At 39.0% G+C, this 18509-nt stretch overlaps 1 protein-coding gene across 3 annotated transcripts; it reads left to right on the plus strand.

Annotated features, from left to right (window-relative positions):
* Positions 1 to 402: 402 nt before the first annotated feature.
* Positions 403 to 18088, plus strand: LOC113905598 (tripartite motif-containing protein 5-like). Of its 3 annotated transcripts, XM_027563116.1 has the most exons (8): positions 403 to 581; positions 8791 to 9274; positions 9849 to 9944; positions 10900 to 11130; positions 14484 to 14506; positions 15707 to 15807; positions 16091 to 16117; positions 16333 to 18088. In XM_027563116.1, exons 2-8 carry the CDS (start codon positions 8852 to 8854, stop codon positions 16926 to 16928), a joined length of 1497 nt encoding a protein of 498 aa, XP_027418917.1. In that variant the 5' UTR covers positions 403 to 581; positions 8791 to 8851; the 3' UTR covers positions 16929 to 18088. The 3 variants fall into 3 exon arrangements, with proteins under 3 accessions (XP_027418917.1, XP_027418918.1, XP_027418919.1); XM_027563117.1 differs by lacking the exon at positions 10900 to 11130; XM_027563118.1 differs by lacking the exons at positions 14484 to 14506; positions 16091 to 16117; positions 16333 to 18088 and having other exon boundaries at positions 404 to 581; positions 15707 to 15800.
* The last annotated feature ends 421 nt before the right edge of the window (positions 18089 to 18509 follow it).

Here is an 18509-nt window from a genome sequence, read left to right on the forward strand (position 1 = left end):
TAGGACAGACTCGCCAGATTCCCTACTTCAGCTGGTGGACACAGGCCAGTAAAGAGCAAGCCAATTCTGCTGTCTGAAGGGAGTCCTCAGTGTGGGTCTTCACTGGGGTAAAGGGGATACTTTACTCCTGCATCGGACAGCTCTTTGTTAGGAAACAAGACAAGGTGGGTGTGTGAAATTGCATTGCTTAGGAAGCCTAAGTTTTCCAAAGGACTGATTATTTTGAAGAGACTTGAGAATAGCTTCTCGGAGAAGACCTGAGATAGGAATAAGAAGCACTCACTGACTCACCGAGCGCAGGCACAAAAGCCGCCTTAGTTTCCAGAGGCCCTATGTGCATGCCTCTTACTGGCCTATAGTTTCTCTCCTCCTTTCCTGCCCAAACTCCACCCACTAGAATTTTACTTTCAGTTTCCTTCAGGCCCCTGGTGAGGTACATGAATCCGAACACATATGTCCAAGACATATGTTTACTCTTCTCCAAGGAATAACAACTTCTTCATTCATATCTGAGGATACCTAAGCGGTTTGTGGAGGGCAGAATTTGAGAGATACACAAGAAAAAAACGGAATCTGCTTAGGTGAGTTTTATTTGTTGTCTGCAAGCTGTTCTAAACAGGGAAAGGCCCAGCTTGCAGGCTTCCTGGTGAGACTGCTGACTGAAGATCAGTCTGGAGAAGGGGAATTCTTAGGAGAAAGGTGATTGGAAGAAAAGAAAGGCTTTGTTTGTTCCCTGGAGGGACTGTTTATTTCTGTAGGCTGAATCTACCCACAGAGTCTTTGTATTCTGTAAGTACAAATCGAACATACTGAGAACAGCCAGAATCTTTGGTCTTTCAGAGTTAGAAAGCCCCTTTCCTCAATAACAGGTCAAAGGCCGAAGGGTCTTTCTTCCCATCCTGATATTTTCATTTCTATCAGTGTAGAAATACAGTATTTCTGCATGGCTGTATGGATCATTTCTCATTCCCTAGGCTTTACTGTGCTCAGGAATCAGATGCTATGACCTCTGGCAGGCTCTGCAGCCTCTCATGAATTCTCTTGTCCAGACACAGGGAAATGCTGCACTTCCTTACATTCCCTCACCTGTTCATGCTTCTCCTTCTGTGGGATGTGCCACCCAGAAGCAGCTCAGCTGAGAGACTGGGCAAGGAGAGCACTTGGGAAAAACTTCCAGAAGTGTCATCTGGAAGCACCTAATTTCTAGTAACAGTGACATCTAACTTTAAGTTTTAAAGACTTGTTACTTGATTGTTACTAAGGATAGCAAAAGATGTTAGAGAAGTATTCTTATACCACATCATGAGACTTATGAGGGAAGATAAGTTAGAGGAACCACGTGTTTATCTACCTTCTTCTTTCCTATAGAAGGTACAGCTGTACCCACTGTACGCAAGGCACAGAAACAGAAGTCAAATCTTTTTTCTCACCATGACCTCTTCTCTGTTGACCAAATCTTATTTGGACATTATTACTTCTGCTACAAATTCCTTGTCGCCCTCTCAGCCACAGAAGATGTTAGAAACATCTTCTGAATTCACACAGTGAACCTCTGTCATGGTAATTACTATATGATTTTCAAACAGATTTGTTACTTTACTGTTTCAGGTTTTATTTTGCAAGTGTTGTAAGTAGTTTATACTATATAATAGAAGAAAACTGGAGAAGGTGATGGCACCCCACTCCAATACTCTTGCCTGGAAAATCCGTGGATGGAGGAGCCTGGTAGGCTGAAGTCCATGGGGTCGCTAAGAGTCGGACACAACTGATCGACTTCACTTTCACTTTTCACTTTCCTGCATTGGAGAAGGAAATGGCAACCCACTCCAGTGTTCTTGCCTGGAGAATCCCAGGGACGGGGGAGCCTGGTGGGCTGCCGTCAATGGGGTTGCACAGAGTTGGACACAACTGAAGCGACTTAGCAGCAGCAGCAGGGGTCTGCCTGTCACATAAAACAAAGCACAATTTCACTTTCCAATTATCAAAAATGATGTTTTCCCATCTAACATCAGGAATTTGTGGCTCTTTCACATTAAGAGAAACAGCTTTACTGCAGTCACAGAAGAAAGTTCTGCTTATAAATTTCCTGTTTGTTCTTTTACGTAATTATTGTAGTTTTATGTCCTTTTTTGTTGATCTGTAGTTGGTACCTCTGAGATATTGTGAGTTTGTATTCTCATGAGCTCAAATGTCAGATGACCAACCTGTAAGGTGCAATCACCTGAAGTTTTTCTCAGGCAGATGTGATTCATGTTCCCACATCTGTCTCCCTGCTTGTCGGGGAGACATTGGGTCACTGTTTAGGTAGTGGTGGGTATCATTCTTCATTTGTGAGAACTAGTTTCTTCTGTGTCTGTTGTGGTGATCACTGCTTTGATGCTAGCTCTTATCTCTGCAGAGAAAATAAATCTGCCACCCCATGTCTGAATGCATGTTCTGATCCTCCCTTCTCAATAGGTTCTTGATGCAGCTGAGCACTGGTTGGATCTCAAATGCATTGAGGTATAACTGGAGGCCCCTCACCAGATTTGAATAATAGTTTTAGTCATAGATTTGAATAATGTTGACCTCTGATTTTATTCATCAGAGAGTGATCTGGGACACTTATCTTTGCAGCCAGGGGCAAAGTGCATATTTTAAGTATCTGTAACATTAGCTGGATTATATTTCTGGTTCACTTTCAGCCTCATTTTTAAAAAATTTATTTATATATATATAAAAATTGGAGGCTAATTACTTCACAACATTGTTGTGGATTTTGCCATACATTGACATAAATCAGCCATGGGTGCACATGTGTATCCCCCACCCTGACCCCCCTCCCACCTGCCTCCCCATCCCATCCAGAGGGATGTCTGTCCTGCATATAGAGTCACTGTTACTGTCTTTCTAAATTCCATATATATGTGTTAATATACTGTTTCAGTGTTTCTCTTTCTGACATACTTCACTCTGAATAATAGGCTCCAGTTTCCTCCACCTCATTAGAACAGACTCAAATGTGTTCTTTTTTATAGCTGAATACTTTCCATTGTGTATATGTACCACAACTTCCTTATCCATTCGTCTGCCAGTGGAATTCTAGGTTGCTTCCATGTCCTAGCTATTGTAAACAGTGCTGCAATGAACATTGGGGTACATGTGTTTCTTTCGATTCTGGTTTCCGCAGCGTGTATGCCTAGCAGTGGGATTGCTGGGTCGTATGGCAGTTGTATTTCCAGTTTTTTAAGGAATCTCCACACTGTTCTCCATAGTGGGTATACTAGTTTGCATGTCCACCAACAGTGTAAGAGGGTTCCCTTTTCTCCACACCTCTCCAGCATTTATGGTTTGTAGACTTTGATTCAGCCTCATCTTTATCAGGATCCTTCATGTAGGATGAACATGGCACAGCTGGAGAGTTTCAGTAAGTCTCAATTTAACTCTGTGCAGCCTTTGTAGCTTTCATTCCCTTGTTCAGAGTGAACAGAGACTTATTAGCTGTCTCACACTGGAGATCTTTCTTTTGTCATCAAACTATGGCAACCATTAAGACAGGAATATCATTTGAGAGCTTCCCTTTCTTGTTTATTGCTTCATTGTCCCCTTTGCCTGGAACCTCTGATAGACCCTCTGAGTTTAGACTATGGCCACAGGGCCATAGTGAGTCCAGGTTGAGGAATGAGCATCACTGGGCTACCACTCTGCGATACCGCCACCGACTGACCAAAAGCGGTGGTTTCCAATCTGAATCACCAATCCTACCCATACAACCTCATATGATATAAATTGCCAGGTTGGCTAAGCTTAGCTGGGAGTTACAGCACAGGGGACATAGCATTGGGCACAGCTGCTTTAGTTGAGCTCTCAGAGATGTTCCTTACAGGAGGGACATTATCCCTCTCATCTCAGCTTTGTAAGGAACCATACTAGATGGATGTGTGTGAATCCACCACAGGTGAGATAAGCCTAGTTCTGTAAAGATCTGAACTCTTTGTAAATGACCATGAGCACAACTTCTAGGGACCTAAAACAGATATATTTGACAGAAGACTCACAATTCCCTTGTGAAAAATGAGATGTATGTTCATCAATCATCATGTAAATTCCATGCAAAGTCTTTCTAGCCCAAATGCACTTCATACATCAGGCTAGTCTTGCTGTCAACAATGTGGTCATGAAAGGCTGCTGACTTTTCACTTTGTTGTAATCCAACAGGTTTCCCAGAAACACAAAACACATGCAATAAAAACAGCAACAACAACAACAACAAAACCTTAGGAAAAAAAAGGGCAATATGATCTTTACAGGAGGAAAATGTTCAGGACTGATATTAACGCTTTTTCCCACATATCTAATTCAACTCCCAGTTCTGTCCTTTACCTCCTCTCATCTCTCACTCTCACTTGCTGCCCAGAATTTCCTTCATCATCTTGTCCCTCAAGCTATCACCATCTCTCCCCTGAGCAGCTGTGCCTGCATCCTGCCTGATCTTCCCAATTCCACACTGGGTCCATTCAACATCTCACAACCTAAGGCACAGCTTGTCACGCCCTTACTCTTCTCTGATGGGAAAACATTGATCGCTTCTCCTGACTCTCAGAAATGGGTCCCCAAATGTTACATCATTTGGGAAGTGTCATATTTAATGTCACTGCAGCCTCTTGTGATACAAGACTAGCAGTCTTCTGTATACAGCCACACTGGCGTTTTAAAACTCATACAAGATGATATGTCTTCCACAAACAGATCATTCCTTCACCTAATACACACTTTTTCTCTTTCCCTTTTAATGTCTCCTTCATCTTCTTCAGTTTTCAGTTCAATCTTTATGTTTTTAAGTTGGAAGTTTTGGATAATTCCATATTTCGCCCCAGTCTTTGATTTCTGAACAACACATATGTCTCCCTAGTAATGTTTTCTCTATCTCTTTTCATATATATGTATATATATATACACATACACAAGTGTATATATATTATATATACATATACACATATATATTATATATATATACATATACACAAGTGTTAGCTGCTCAGTTGTGTCTAACTCTTTGCATCCCCATGGACTGTAACCTGCCTAGCTTCTCTGTCCATGGAATTCTTCAGGCAAGGATACTGGTGTGGCTTGCCATTCTCTTCTCCAGGGGATCTTCCTGGCCCAGGGATCGAAACTGGGTCTACCACATTGATCATAGATTCTTAACCATCTGAGATACTAGGGAAGCCTAGTATATGTGTGTGTGTATGTGTGTGTGTATATATATATATATATATAACTGAATTTTAATTTGCTATTACTTTCTAAGTGAATAGTAAGCCCATTCATTTTAGTTTAAACCCTATGTTTCCTCCACTTTCTATGTATGGGTATTAGTCCAATTGACAATACACAATTTTTTGGCAACAATAATTAGTTGAATGATCTTGCCTAGTGTTTTGAGAATATTTTTCTCAAAAGCAACATTAATTTCATCCGTACTTCTATTTTCTTATGTATCTGACTCATGGGATCCTCTGAATCTACTTGCACCATCTCACTCCTCACCATCCTCATACTTTCATGTTATTACTCTCCTATCAATGACTTTGGTTGGCATATTTCTAGACCAAAATGAAATCAATATTTACATACTTGAGACTACCCAGGACCTCTTAGCTGGTCTAGGTCTCCTTACTTCTACACCCTCAGTGCCTTGTATTAATTGGGTCCATGAAATCACCTCTGTTTGTCTTTGACTAACTCAGTGAGTTAGGACCCTGAATTCCCATTCTGTATATTGATGATATATGATTTTTGTAGGTTACTATATTTATTTTCACATCTGATAAAGGATTTTTTTTTTACTATCTACACAAATCTATTGTCATATATTATGATGTGATAATAAGGGAAATCATTGCAAATATTCAACAAATGGTGGTAAGGGTTACAATATAATAAGTCATCAGAAGGGTCTGTGTGATAAAAGAATGTCAGGAAGCATTTAACAGGAGGCTTCCTGTGTGCTCTTTTGGATCTGTCAAGAATTCTCTATTCCTTATTAATTCCTGAATATTCAGCAATTAAGAGGAAAGGCAAGCCTCTCCTGGGACTGAGGAATCCAGGCATTTCCTTCGTTTTTCTATACAATGATAATTACCCTCTTCCTGTTTATGAACCATATGGTAAAAGTGGTTATTTACAGCTCTGTCTTTCAGATGGATGACCTCATGTTTTCTTGATAACTTGTAAGTTTTAATTTTATCTCTGCTGAAAATAGCTATCTTGTAAGACAGTATAAATACCTACACAATGTTGAATAAAAAACATTTGCTCCATCAGAGCTCTGGTCCCCGTGTCTTTCTTTCTCTCTCTCTCTCTCAGGCTATTTCTTTGGAGTGCAGAGGCACTCTGAGTTCACTTTACTGCACGGGCTTCTAAGAGCCTCTCAAGAAGGTGCTCTGTGCCTTCACCCCATTGAAAGGGTACCTGAGGCCTCCGTGAACAGAGCAAGCCCTGTGCCAGGGGCTTTATTGGCTTTCTGAGTAAACCAAGGAACATCAGCCTCTTTCTCTCCTTTACTTTTTTATCGTCGACTCCGGACCACCAGGTTCCAGTCCATTAAAGGACCTCAACAAAAAAAACCTGTAAAGAGAGAGTGTACTGAAGTATGAGAGAGTCATACTTCAGTCGGAATGGCCATTGTTTAAAAGGCTACCAATAATAAATGCTGGAGAGGGTGTAGAGGAAAAGAAATCCTTCTAGACTCTTGGTGGGAGTGTAAACTTTTGCAGCCACTATGGAAAAAATTATGGAGGTTTTTTAAAACAAATAAAATAGAGTTACTGTATAATCCTATAATCCCACTCCTAGACATATATTCAGATTAAATTCTAATTTAAAAAGATGCATGCACCACCCCAATACTCATTGTAGCACTATTTACAATAGCCAAGACATGGAAGCAACCTAAAGGTCCATCAACAGATAAATAAAGAATACATACAACAGAATAGTAATCATAAAAAAGGATGAAATAATGTCATTTGCAGCAACATGGATGGACCTAGAGATTATTATATCCAGTGAAGTAAGACAGAAAGAGAAAGTGAAATATTGTGATATCACGTATATCTGGAATCTAAAGAAAATGATACAAATGAATTTATTTACAAAACAGAAATAGACTCATAGACATAGAAAACAAACTTATGGTTACCAAAGGGGATGGGTAAGGGAAACAATTTAGGAGTTTGGAATTAACATAAACAATCTACTATACTTAAAATGGGTAAACAAGGGTTTCCTATATAGCATAGGTAACTATATTCAATGTCTTATAATACCTTTAATGGGAAAAGAATATGAGAAAGAATATATATATATATGTATCTCTGTGTGTATATATACATATATACATATGCATGCCTGCCCAGTCTCACTTGTGTCCGATTCTTTCAGATTCTATGAACTATCCTGTCAGGCTCCTCTGACCATGGGATTCTCTAGGCAAGAAAGCTGGAGTGGGCTGCCACTTCCTACCCCAGAAATGTTCCTGACCCAAAGATCAAACCCGTATCTCCTGCATTGGCAGGCAGATTCTTTACCACTGTGCCACCTGGAAAGCCTACACACACACACACACACACACACACGTGCATGTGTGTGCATGCTTAGTCACTTCAGTTGTGTCAGACTCTTTGAGACCCTATGGACTATCACCTTCCAACTTTCTCTGTCCATGGGATTCTCCAGACAAGTATAATGGCATAGATTGTCATGCCCTCCTCCAGAGGATCTTCCCAACCCAGGGACTAAACCCAGAAGCCTATATGTATATATATATAGGCTTCCTTGGAAGTTCAGGTGGTAAAGAATCCACCTGAAATGCAGGAGACTCTGGTTCAATTCCTGGCTTGGGAAGATTCCCTGGAGGAGGTCATGGTAACTCACTCCAGTATTCTTACTTGGAGAATCTCCATGGACAGAGGAACCTAGCAGGCTACAGTCCATGTGGTCGCAGAGTCAGACACAAGTGAGGAACTAAGCATAGCACAGCACAGAATATATATATATGTATATATATATATATATATATATACTGCTGCTAAGTCACTTCAGTCATGTCCGACTCTGCGACCCCATAGACGGCAGCCCACCAGGCTCCCTTGTCCCTGGGATTCTTCAGGCAAGAACACTGGAGTGGGTTGCCATTTCTTTCTCCAATGCATAAAAGTGAGAAGTAAAAGTGAAGTCGCTAAGTCGTGTCCGACTCAGCAATCCCATGGACTGAAGCCCACCTGGCTCCTCCGTCCATGGGATTTTCCAGCCAAGAGTACTGGAGTGGGGTGCCATCGCCTTCTCTGATATATGTGTGTGTGTGTGTGTGTATATAAGAGTGAGTAATACTGATACACCATGAGGAGAGAAGAGCAGGTATAAAAGCCCCAATATTAAGTGGTTTAGGGCTTTTTATATTGAGGATGTGCTTTTAGCATGGAGGAGGAAAAGCAGGGTAGATGGTGGGTCACGCACAGATCTTAGTAAGAAAAGCTCACTAGATTTTGTTTTGGTAAAGAAGAATAACACTCAATGCATAAATAAGGATAGATAAAATTTGTCATGTGACATGAACTGGAAATAAAATGTTTAGAATTATTATAAAAAATTGTTTTACCAGGTCAAGAAGCTCTTTTTTTATGTCTCCACCTTTTATTTTTTACCCTTCAATATTTTGTTCTTGGGTCATCCTTGATTTCTAGATAACTAGTGTCATTTTACTTCTACTTTTCTTACTCTACACTTTTAACCTTTCCAATCATTCAGGGATCTGTGAGTGAGAGAACTGGCAGAAGTCAAGACAATAAGGAGCAGGTGAGCAGCTGCCATGGCTTCAGGAATCCTGATGAACATACAGGAGGAGGTGACCTGCCCCATTTGCCTGGAGCTTCTGACAGAACCCCTGAGCCTTGACTGTGGCCACAGCTTCTGTCAAGCCTGTATCACTGGAAACAACAAGGAATCCATAATTGGCCAAGAGGGGAAGAGAAGCTGCCCTGTGTGCAGAGTTAGTTTTGAGCCTGGGAACCTGCGGCCTAACAGGCATGTGGCCAATATAGTGCAGAGGCTCCGAGAGGTTAAGGTGAGCCCAGAGGTGGAGCAAGAGAGAAATCTCTGTGCTCACCATGGAGAGAAACTCCAGCTCTTCTGTGAGCAGGATGGGAAGGTCATTTGTTGGCTTTGTGAGCGATCTCAGGAGCACCGAGCTCACAACACATTCCTCATGGAGGAGATTGCGCCAGAGTACCAGGTAAGAGACCAGAATGGAGAAAAAAACAGAGCAGGAAATGGTACTTGAGGGAAATCTCTACTTTGCATTGGACTTTAATTACCTGGCTACCAGGGACTTGAGGCCTGTGATCTCTTTTCTTCGTATACCTACCTTCTCACATGTGAAGAAAATTTCTGTGCATTCCACCCAAGTATAAGCAAACAAATGGGCTCTTAGGCAGAAGTAGACATTCATGTACCTTGTGCTGGTGCATGCACATCGGGGGCCATGAGAAGCTCTCATTACCCTTTTGAACGTGATAGGTAGTAACTAGGACACTGGGTGGGTTGAGCTGTAAGTTTTTCTTTCTTACAGAATCAAGTTTCTTCCAGAACAAAGAGAACCAGTCTTCTCTTGGTGAGGGGGCATTGACTCCTATATCTTGAGTCTCAAAGAACACATTCAACATCAAGGTCTTCTTCCAAATCACATATTCCAGTCACTTTCACAGTTTCTGTAAAGTCTCTTCTCTTTGAAAATCAGCCTTATTTATCCACTATAGTGATGCTGAGAAAGCCCATATCTTGACACTGGTGTGATTCTTTTCTCACAGAAAAAGCTCCAATCATGTCTGCAGAGGCTGAAGGGGAAAAAACAGGAAGCTGAGGAGTTGGAAATTAAAGTCAGAGAAGAGATGTCTACTTGGAAGGTATGAGGAGACACTTCCTGAGAAAGTTAGACAGGTATCTATGCAGGACCTTGGGTTGGTCACAAGGAGCTGCCTTTTTCTTTGTACCATGACAGTTAAGTCATTTGGCTCCTCCTTTTCTTCAGTCTTCCCGTAATTGGTGTGGTATTAAAAAGTGACCATATCACAAATAAACATAAATAATGGAGGGAGAGTTTTATAGAGAGGGCCTCTCTGATGAGGATGGCTAGGGAATTTTATATTCCATTCTTATCAAGTTTATTAGTCTTCTCAGGGAGATATCTGACAATGGCTCATGGTTCTGTCTTCAGTGTTCAACTTTTTGGGAGAGAGTGGTGGGAGGGGGTCAGGAGTAATGGAGGGAAGCATGACCATCCTGGACAGATGTGTGAAGGCTGCCCACACCCAGAGATCCCATTTGGCTCTGAGTTGTCCTCAACAGTGCAGACTTGGGACCATTATTTTGAAATATGGTGTAGAGAAAAAATATATAAACAAAGTCAGCTACCCCCAGTATTGCTTTCCTCTTTCTATTTCACTTCCTTGTGGACTTCTCTGATAGATCAAATTGGTGAAGAATTCGCCTGCAATGCAGGAGATCCCAGTTCAATTCCTGGGTTGGGAAGGTCCCCTGGAGAAGAGATAGGCTACCCACTCCAATATTCTTGGGTTTCCCTTATACTCAGCTGGTAAAGAATCCACCTGTAATGCTGGAGACCTGGGTTCAATCCCTAGGTTGGGAAGATCCCCTGGAGAAAGGAAAGGCTACCCACTTCAGTATTCTGACATAGAGAATTCCATGGACTGTTTAGTCCATGGGGTTGCAAAGAGTCAGACATGACTGAGAGACTTTCACTCCTGGTGGGAACTTCCCAAGCAGAAGAGTTATATTTCTGGCTCCCAGTCCCAGGCCAATGGTCCAAGTACCTCTCTCTGTCTTTTTTCATTCCTGAAGATTCAAATAGAAAATGAGATACAAAATGTCCAGGGAAAGTTTACACAACTAAGACAAATCCTGGACAGTGAGGAGATGAAGGAACTGAGAAAGCTGAAGGATGAGTTGGGAGTTATTCTCAAAGAGCTGGCAGAATCTGAGAATGATCTGGTCCAAGAGAAGCTGTTGGTGAGCAATCTCATCTCAGATGTGGAGTGCCATTTGCAGGGATCAACAATGGAGCTGCTGCAGGTAAGACTTGGAAAGGAACCCCAGCATCTGAGGCATGAGAGAAATATGTTCCTGTGATCCTTCTGATGCCCTCGCGGAGGTTGCTTTGACCCTGCAATATACCTTCTCTGCATCTATTTCAGAGGTTCTAAAATAACTGAATTATTTAATGTAGGAACAACAAGGGAAAGTTCTATTTTTATTGTTATCAAGCTCACTGCAAACATTTCACCATCTAGAGAAGATTTATTGTGTTCAGTGATTTTCCATAAGCCCCTGTTTTCTGTGGGCCAGTGCTAAACATTTATCGAGTACCTTTTCATGATTCAGATTATCACAAATTCACTTCAGATTCCAAGAAGTTTTTTTTCCTCAATGTGTTGAGATTGTCTACCTTTTTTCTGTTTTTGAAGACAGTTTATGAAGAACTGCTATTTATCTTTAAATACTCCATATAATCTACCTGCATTGCCATTTCACTCTGGGTTTTTCTTATTGGAAAAGTTTAAAATACACATTTTTTTTTCTGTCTTTTTTACTTGGACTAAGATTATTTAGATTTTTGCAATCCGCTAGTCCTTTATTGTATATTTTTGTAGGAATTTTTCTATCTTAAGTTGTCTGGTTTCTAAACATAAAGTTAGTTATAACAATTGCTTATTGTCCTTTAATTTCTATAGTACTCAGAGTGAAGTCCCTTTTTGTATTCCAGATTTTGCTCTTTCATTTTTTTCCCTACTCCTTTTAGTTATTTTTGTCAATTATATTAATTTTTTTTCAAAAGCATTGTTTCATTGATTTTGTTTATTTTGTAAATTTTCTTATGCATTTATTTCTGCTCTCACATTTTTTTTCCTTTGTGTGTTTGTACACTTTTGCGTGTGCATGTGTAATGTGTGTGTATGTGTGTGTTCGCTGTTTTTTAATAACTTTTCTTTCTTAGTAGATCACTGATTTGAGAGCATCTTAATAATATAAGCAGCAGTGTCTTAGTTTTTTTCCATTCATTTTGATTTAGTGTTTGTTTTTATTCAGATAACCTTATTTTCATATTTCCTATGCAATTTCCTTTTGTTAAAACATAGATATTTGAAGATGTGCTGTTAATTAGTAATCCTTGGTGATTTTTGAATTTTACTTCTGCTGTAGATTTCAAATTTAATTCAATTGTAACCAGAGAATATATATTTTATTCCTTTAAACTTTTAAAATCACTGATAATTGTTTATGGCCTCAGATACTGTATGTCCAGAAAAATTTAAATATGAAAAGATTGTATATTCTCCATTCATTGGGTGAAATGATCTATAGATGTCAGGTCAAGTTCTTGGATTGTATTGTCCATGTCTTCTACAACTGGGTGGTTTCCATATAAACTGTTCTCTCATTATTGAGAGTGAGTTGAAGTCTACAATTGCTATTGTTAAATTCTGCATTTTTCCTTTTAATTTTGCTTGGTGAATTTTAAAGCTCTATTGTTAGGTATATGCACATGTGTAATAGGTTTATCTTTTTGATGTACTAAACCTTTTATCATTATAAAATTATCCTCTCATTCGTTCATAATTTTTATTGTTTTAAAGTCAATTTTTTTTCTAATAATAATATAAAAACTTGAAATCATTAAAGCTTGCATGATCTATAGTTTTTCTCTTTTTACTTTTGCCTATTTGTATCTTTAAATCTAAAATACGTCTCTTACAAGTGACGATCACTAATTCTTCCTTGTTATCCCATGCAACAATCTCTAACTTTTTAATTGGGGTATTAAGATGATATCTTTAATACAAATACTGATATAGCTGTGTTTAAACTTAGCTATTTGCTTTCTATTTGGCTACTGTAGTTTTCATTCTTCTCTTTCTTCTTAACTAGCTTCTTTTGTGTTAAATATTCCTGGTATAAAATTTTAAGCTTTCCTATTTTCTAACTGTATTTAAAAAAAAATTATTCAGCCCCTGTGGTTGCTCTAGTGATTACAGTGTTTCCTATCCTACCATGATCTACTTCACACTAAAACTAACTTATTTTCAGTAAATACAGAACTTTCCTGTAACATTGCTTCATTTCTTTCCAGCAACAACACAATGATGATTTACTATGGATACCTGATTCTGTGTAAACTAATCATTGTAGGCTTCTGAACTTTTGCTTACACTGGAAGGGAAAGTTCTCTTCTGGAGTTTATATCAGGAGATTCATCTTCTCTTTAAACTGAGAATAAAGTCAGTAGAGGTGGAATGAATAGAATTGGCAAAAGACACAAGCCAGCTTCTGATGACAAGGTTTGGGCTTAAGAATTAGACTTTGACTAAATTTGCAATTGACCCCCCATCATCATTTATTTTCTCTCTACTTATTCTAATTTTACTTAATTTTTGTGATACACACAAAGAGCTTTAACACAGAGAATTTTTATCAAAGACCACTGGTTGCTCTTGTTTTTGTTGACATGGAAGAAATAAAGCTTCATGAAAAACAGATCAGATAAAATGGTGCATACCTATTCTAACCAATAAACTAATAATTTATGTGATGATTAAGAAGATTACATGGCTAAAACCTGTTAAGCCATGGACTAAGCAGACTCAGTATAGACTACAGTACAGATAAATGCTCTAGTTTTTGGACAGTGACTGAATGCATATTGGTAACATGCTAAAAATGGGGTACAAGAGAGGAGACAATCTGGTTGATGAATAGTAAGTTACATATTAGACATCCTAAGTTACTGATTCCTGTGGCTTATGTTTAACCGAATATATTAACAAGCATTTAAGAGACAAAGCTGAGTAAAACTAAGGCATTAGAAATCAACTGTACTTGTGTGTATGCTGGATTTAAGAGAGTATGAGATCACTTATAGTGTATAAAATGAGATGAGAGAGACCAAAGAACCACCTACAGTAATACATTTGTTTGCTTGTACTCTCAACAAGTGCAGTATAAATAGCTTGAGGAATATTAGGATTATGAATTTTCTTTGATTCTCCAAAGCCTGGTTTAATGCTTGGCAAATAATAATACATCACTGTGCACTATTGTTGAATAAATGGAAGAACTGTGAATTATTCACATCATCTCATGGGACACCAAACTTACAAGCTTTTTGTTTTCCCATAAATATGTCTCATCTCCAGACACTAGAAGTCTCCTTCATGCTTCTACAAGGGTCAAAGCCTTTTACCTTTGGGAAATCTGACAACGTCGCGTGTGTCTTCTGGAATGACTGGCTTCACTCTTGTCTCTACTTTTTGGCTCTCACATTGAGACCATTTTTATTCCCACAATCAATGGCTGATGGGGATGTGAATAAGCTTGGGAAGTGGGGAGACTTATTACTTTTTGACGCATGTTTTCTCTTTTCTCACTAGGATGCGAATGTTATCATAAAAAGGTATGTGTGGGAAACCAGAGATAGTCCATTTATGCTGTGAAAATAAAATAAACCCCTCACAGTTGTCTGATAGCCAATTAGGATAAAACAATGCTCAAGGCAGAAAAATGGAGGATAGTCTTATTTTAAATTTCTATTCATACATCAGGGCTAGATTGTTTTATAAACATTGATAATGGACTGGATTCTATATTAAAGAATATTGATTGTGGGAAGTTTCAGAGTTTGGGTCAGTACCAGTATTAAGAATAAGGCAATACAGTATCAGATCCCCACGACTTCATAAAATTAATTCACACTGTGTGTCAATGTGCAACTCAGCTTCCCATATTTAGTAGGTGCTTGACTTGTCATATGAAGGTTAAGTCTTCTTTTCCTGCCAAACACTTAGAATTAGAGACAACTCCTTTATATTTTAGTTTCTGCTCCCAGAAGAGACAAAGTCCTTGTATGTTTTTCAGCTTAGGTTTCCAAAAACAGATTTGAATCTCAAGGGATATTTTGGCCCTGGACCAAACTATTGATCACTCTTGGTCACATCCTTCAGAAAAAACATCATTGTGTCTGCATTTGCACACCTACATGGCAGCATCAAGATCTTTGCAAACACATGAAAGTCAGACTACTTTATTATTCATAATGTCTTCTTTTCCAAGGGTTTGTAATTATTCCTAGTGATTATGAAATCTCAGGGTATTCCGAGAGCCTCTCTATTGGACAGCACTCTTTGAAGATCTTGGGACTCTAGAGAGTGTTCTCATACCTGCTATGTCTCAAATACCCAGGAGCCAGATTCTGCAACCTCACTTTCTGACTCCTTCCTGGAAACACATATCTATGCAGGGAATGTTCCACAAACTATTTTTTTAGATACCAAAGTTTTGTTTTGTTAAATCCATTGCTTCATATCATTTCATATGATCCCTAGGAGGTGGAGTGTGGTGGGTTAATCATTTCATTATAGAAGGAAGAAACTCCCCTTGTGACATTTTAAGACCATACAGGTCACACAGAGGGTACCTGGGAAGGTAGACATGAACACGTTCTTTCTTGCTCCAAGATCAGGCATCCACTCTCTTCTTTCCCAAGGTCTCCAGGAAAGACAATTCAAGCCCATAAACAGGGTGAACCTATAGCAAACCAGTGGTTTAAAGGGAAAAAAAAAATCACTTTTGTGAGCATCAAATTTGTCTTCCCTAGGAGTGAAACCTTGGCTCTGAAGAAACCAAAATCTTTCCCCAAGGAACAGAGGAGAGTGTTTCGAGTTCCTGATCTGAGACAGACACTGCATGTGTTTAATGGTGAGGAATGGTACCCAAGTGGGTGTAGGAGGGCCTCTTTGATGGAGAGAAAATGGGTAGGGGGCTCTAGTTTTTATGTGTGGATGGAGACAGCAAAGCCCAGACACTATGTGCTAATGATGTGGTCATATTTATGGGGGGTGACCGGGGGCTTGGTTCATCCTGTCTTTCCCCAGTTCACTACCTCATCATGGCCATTCCCCTCATCTGGAAGAAAATAGATTTCAGGGCTGACTCTATTGCTTATATTTAATATTGTGGATTTTTTTTTTTCTCATTTCAGAGCTGACAGATGTGCAACGCTACTGGGGTAAGGAGACATCACAGTATAATCAAGCCACCCTGTTCTCATCATCTTTTAGAATTTTTCATTTTCTAGTAGGTTTCATGTTTTAAGACCCATGTTTTCCCTCCCAACACACACAAACATATAACTTTTCCAGGCAAGTCATTCTAAAGATCCCTTTCAAAATGTCATAAGAAAACTACATCATTACCCTAACCCAAGCCTATATTTTTCAACAGTTCAGGTGACCCTGAATTCTCCCAAGAGTGAAAATGTTGTCATTTCTCCGGATCAGAGACAAGTGAGATATGCATCCAGTGACCAATGCTATAATGCGTATTGGAATGATAATTATGAAGATTTTGGTGTCCTGGGCTCCCCAGTTATCACATCAGGGAGACATTACTGGGAGGTAGACGTGTCAAAGAAAAGTGCCTGGATCCTGGGGGTATGTGGTGAAAAATGTGAAGATATCATGAAGTTACCATCAAAACTTGGAAATTGTGGAAATGGAAATTGTCAAAATGTTTATTCAAGATATCAACCTAAAAATGGCTATTGGGTCATAGGGTTAAAGCATTATTGTGTATATAATGCCTTTGATGCATCTTCCTTCTCAGATCCTGTGATTTTACCCCTCTCCTTGAGTGTTTCTCTCCATCGTGTTGGGGTTTTCCTAGACTATGAGGCTCACACTGTCTTATTTCTCAATGTCACCAACCATGGGTTTCCCATTTGTCAATTCTCTTCATGTTCCTTTCCTCAGAACATAGTTCCATATTTCAATCCTATGAACTGTGGTGTCCCCATGACTCTGTGCTCACCAAGCTGTTGAGTCTTCTTACATTCACACTAACTCGTCTATAGTGCCTCTTACTGTAGGTGCATCTGACACACCTGTGCTTACCTGCAACATTCTTATCTTTTTTCCTTGCTACCTCTCTCTTTTTTTTTTTTTTTCCATTTGAACATCCTTCATTCATTAGGAGGGTGAACAATTTCCCTTGTGTCATATTTTCCCCAATATCATGTATGTGTTAGAAAATCTTAATTAATTTTCCATACTCCATGGTAAAATTACGGATGCCCCATAAAGAAAGAGCAGTATTGATGTAACACCTTTGCCAAATTTTACAATCTCATTTACTCTGCCACTGACTGAGAAAATGAAAGAAAGCTTTTCAACAATGTTTGTATATTAGACCTAGTATAGGAGTCCTTCACTAAAGAGTGAGTGCTGAGCTGTGTCTCAGTTTATCCATGATGCCCAGGTTCATTACGAAATTGAGGAAAAAATATCATACATGATATGTATTAAAATGAAAGTTTTGTGTTCAGAGTGTCTAAGTTTAAGCCCTGTCTCTATATATTAGAAGTGTAAACTTGAATAGCACATTTAAGTGATATGCTTATTTTCTTAAAATAATCTTGTTATAAAATTATATGATACACAAGATCATTGTGAAAAAATGAATGCAACTAAGTGTAAAGCATGTAACTGTCTCAATAATAAATATTTTATCTATTAATTACTAAACAATATAACCTATATCAGTGTCTCATTAAACAGATTTGTTCCTTCAGGAATACTATGGTTCTTTTCACTGAAGTCTCATTTTTCAGATCCTAGATTCCTTTGTGCTGCGTCAAGACTACTCTAGCTCTTCCTGCCATAGAAAAGTGTGTGATCACACAATTTTATTATAATTCTTATGTTTCTACATAATAGCTCTTATCAAGTAAACTAAACTCTATGGAGTTCAGTTTCTCATTTAAAAAATCACCTGGTTAATATCGTGAAAATTAAACAATACAACATTTGCAATAACTTCTGTAATTTCAAGCCCATAAGGGGAAGCCCAGTATAAATGTCTATTCCTTTTTGTTTCCTTCTCACTGTGATTGAAATAGATCATTTTCAGAATGCATGTTACTTTATTTTCCACATTATTTCTTTGTTTTTAGAAACAGAATAAATTGATTGAAGAATTGCAATTTTTTCTCAGTCTTACCTAATTGCTAAATAAATGTTTTTGGATAGCCACATTATCTCACACTTTTAACATTTCTGTAGTAATTCTATTTCATTGAAGTTGAATTTCACTTTGTGGCCTGTTTGAAAGTGCAAGTCGCTCGGTTACGTGTAAATCTTTGCGACCCCATGGACTATAGCCTGCCAGGTTCCTCTGACCATGGAATACTTCAGGCAAGAATACTGGAGTGGGTAGCCATTCCCTTCTCCAGGGGATCTTCTTGACTCAGGGATTGAACCCAGGTCTCCTGCATTGTAGGCTGATTCTTTTCTGTCTGAGCCACCAGAGAAACCCATGGTCTGTTTGTCCAGCTTTAAAAAATTCACAGTGATTACATTCCCAGTGATACATTAATACTCTAAAGTATAGTCATGGGATCTCTT

The sequence above is a fragment of the Bos indicus x Bos taurus genome, chromosome 15 (genome assembly GCF_003369695.1).
Source record: "Bos indicus x Bos taurus breed Angus x Brahman F1 hybrid chromosome 15, Bos_hybrid_MaternalHap_v2.0, whole genome shotgun sequence".
NCBI lineage: Eukaryota > Metazoa > Chordata > Mammalia > Artiodactyla > Bovidae > Bos > Bos indicus x Bos taurus.

Coding starts and splice junctions, on each gene's coding strand:
- LOC113905598 (XM_027563116.1), top strand. CDS start 8,852: ATGGCTTCAGGAATCCTGATGAACATACAGGAGGAGGTGACCTGCCCC. Junction 14,507..15,706: donor GCGAATGTTATCATAAAAAG/GTATGTGTGGGA, acceptor TGTCTTCCCTAG/GAGTGAAACCTTGGCTCTGA. Junction 15,808..16,090: donor GACACTGCATGTGTTTAATG/GTGAGGAATGGT, acceptor TTCTCATTTCAG/AGCTGACAGATGTGCAACGC.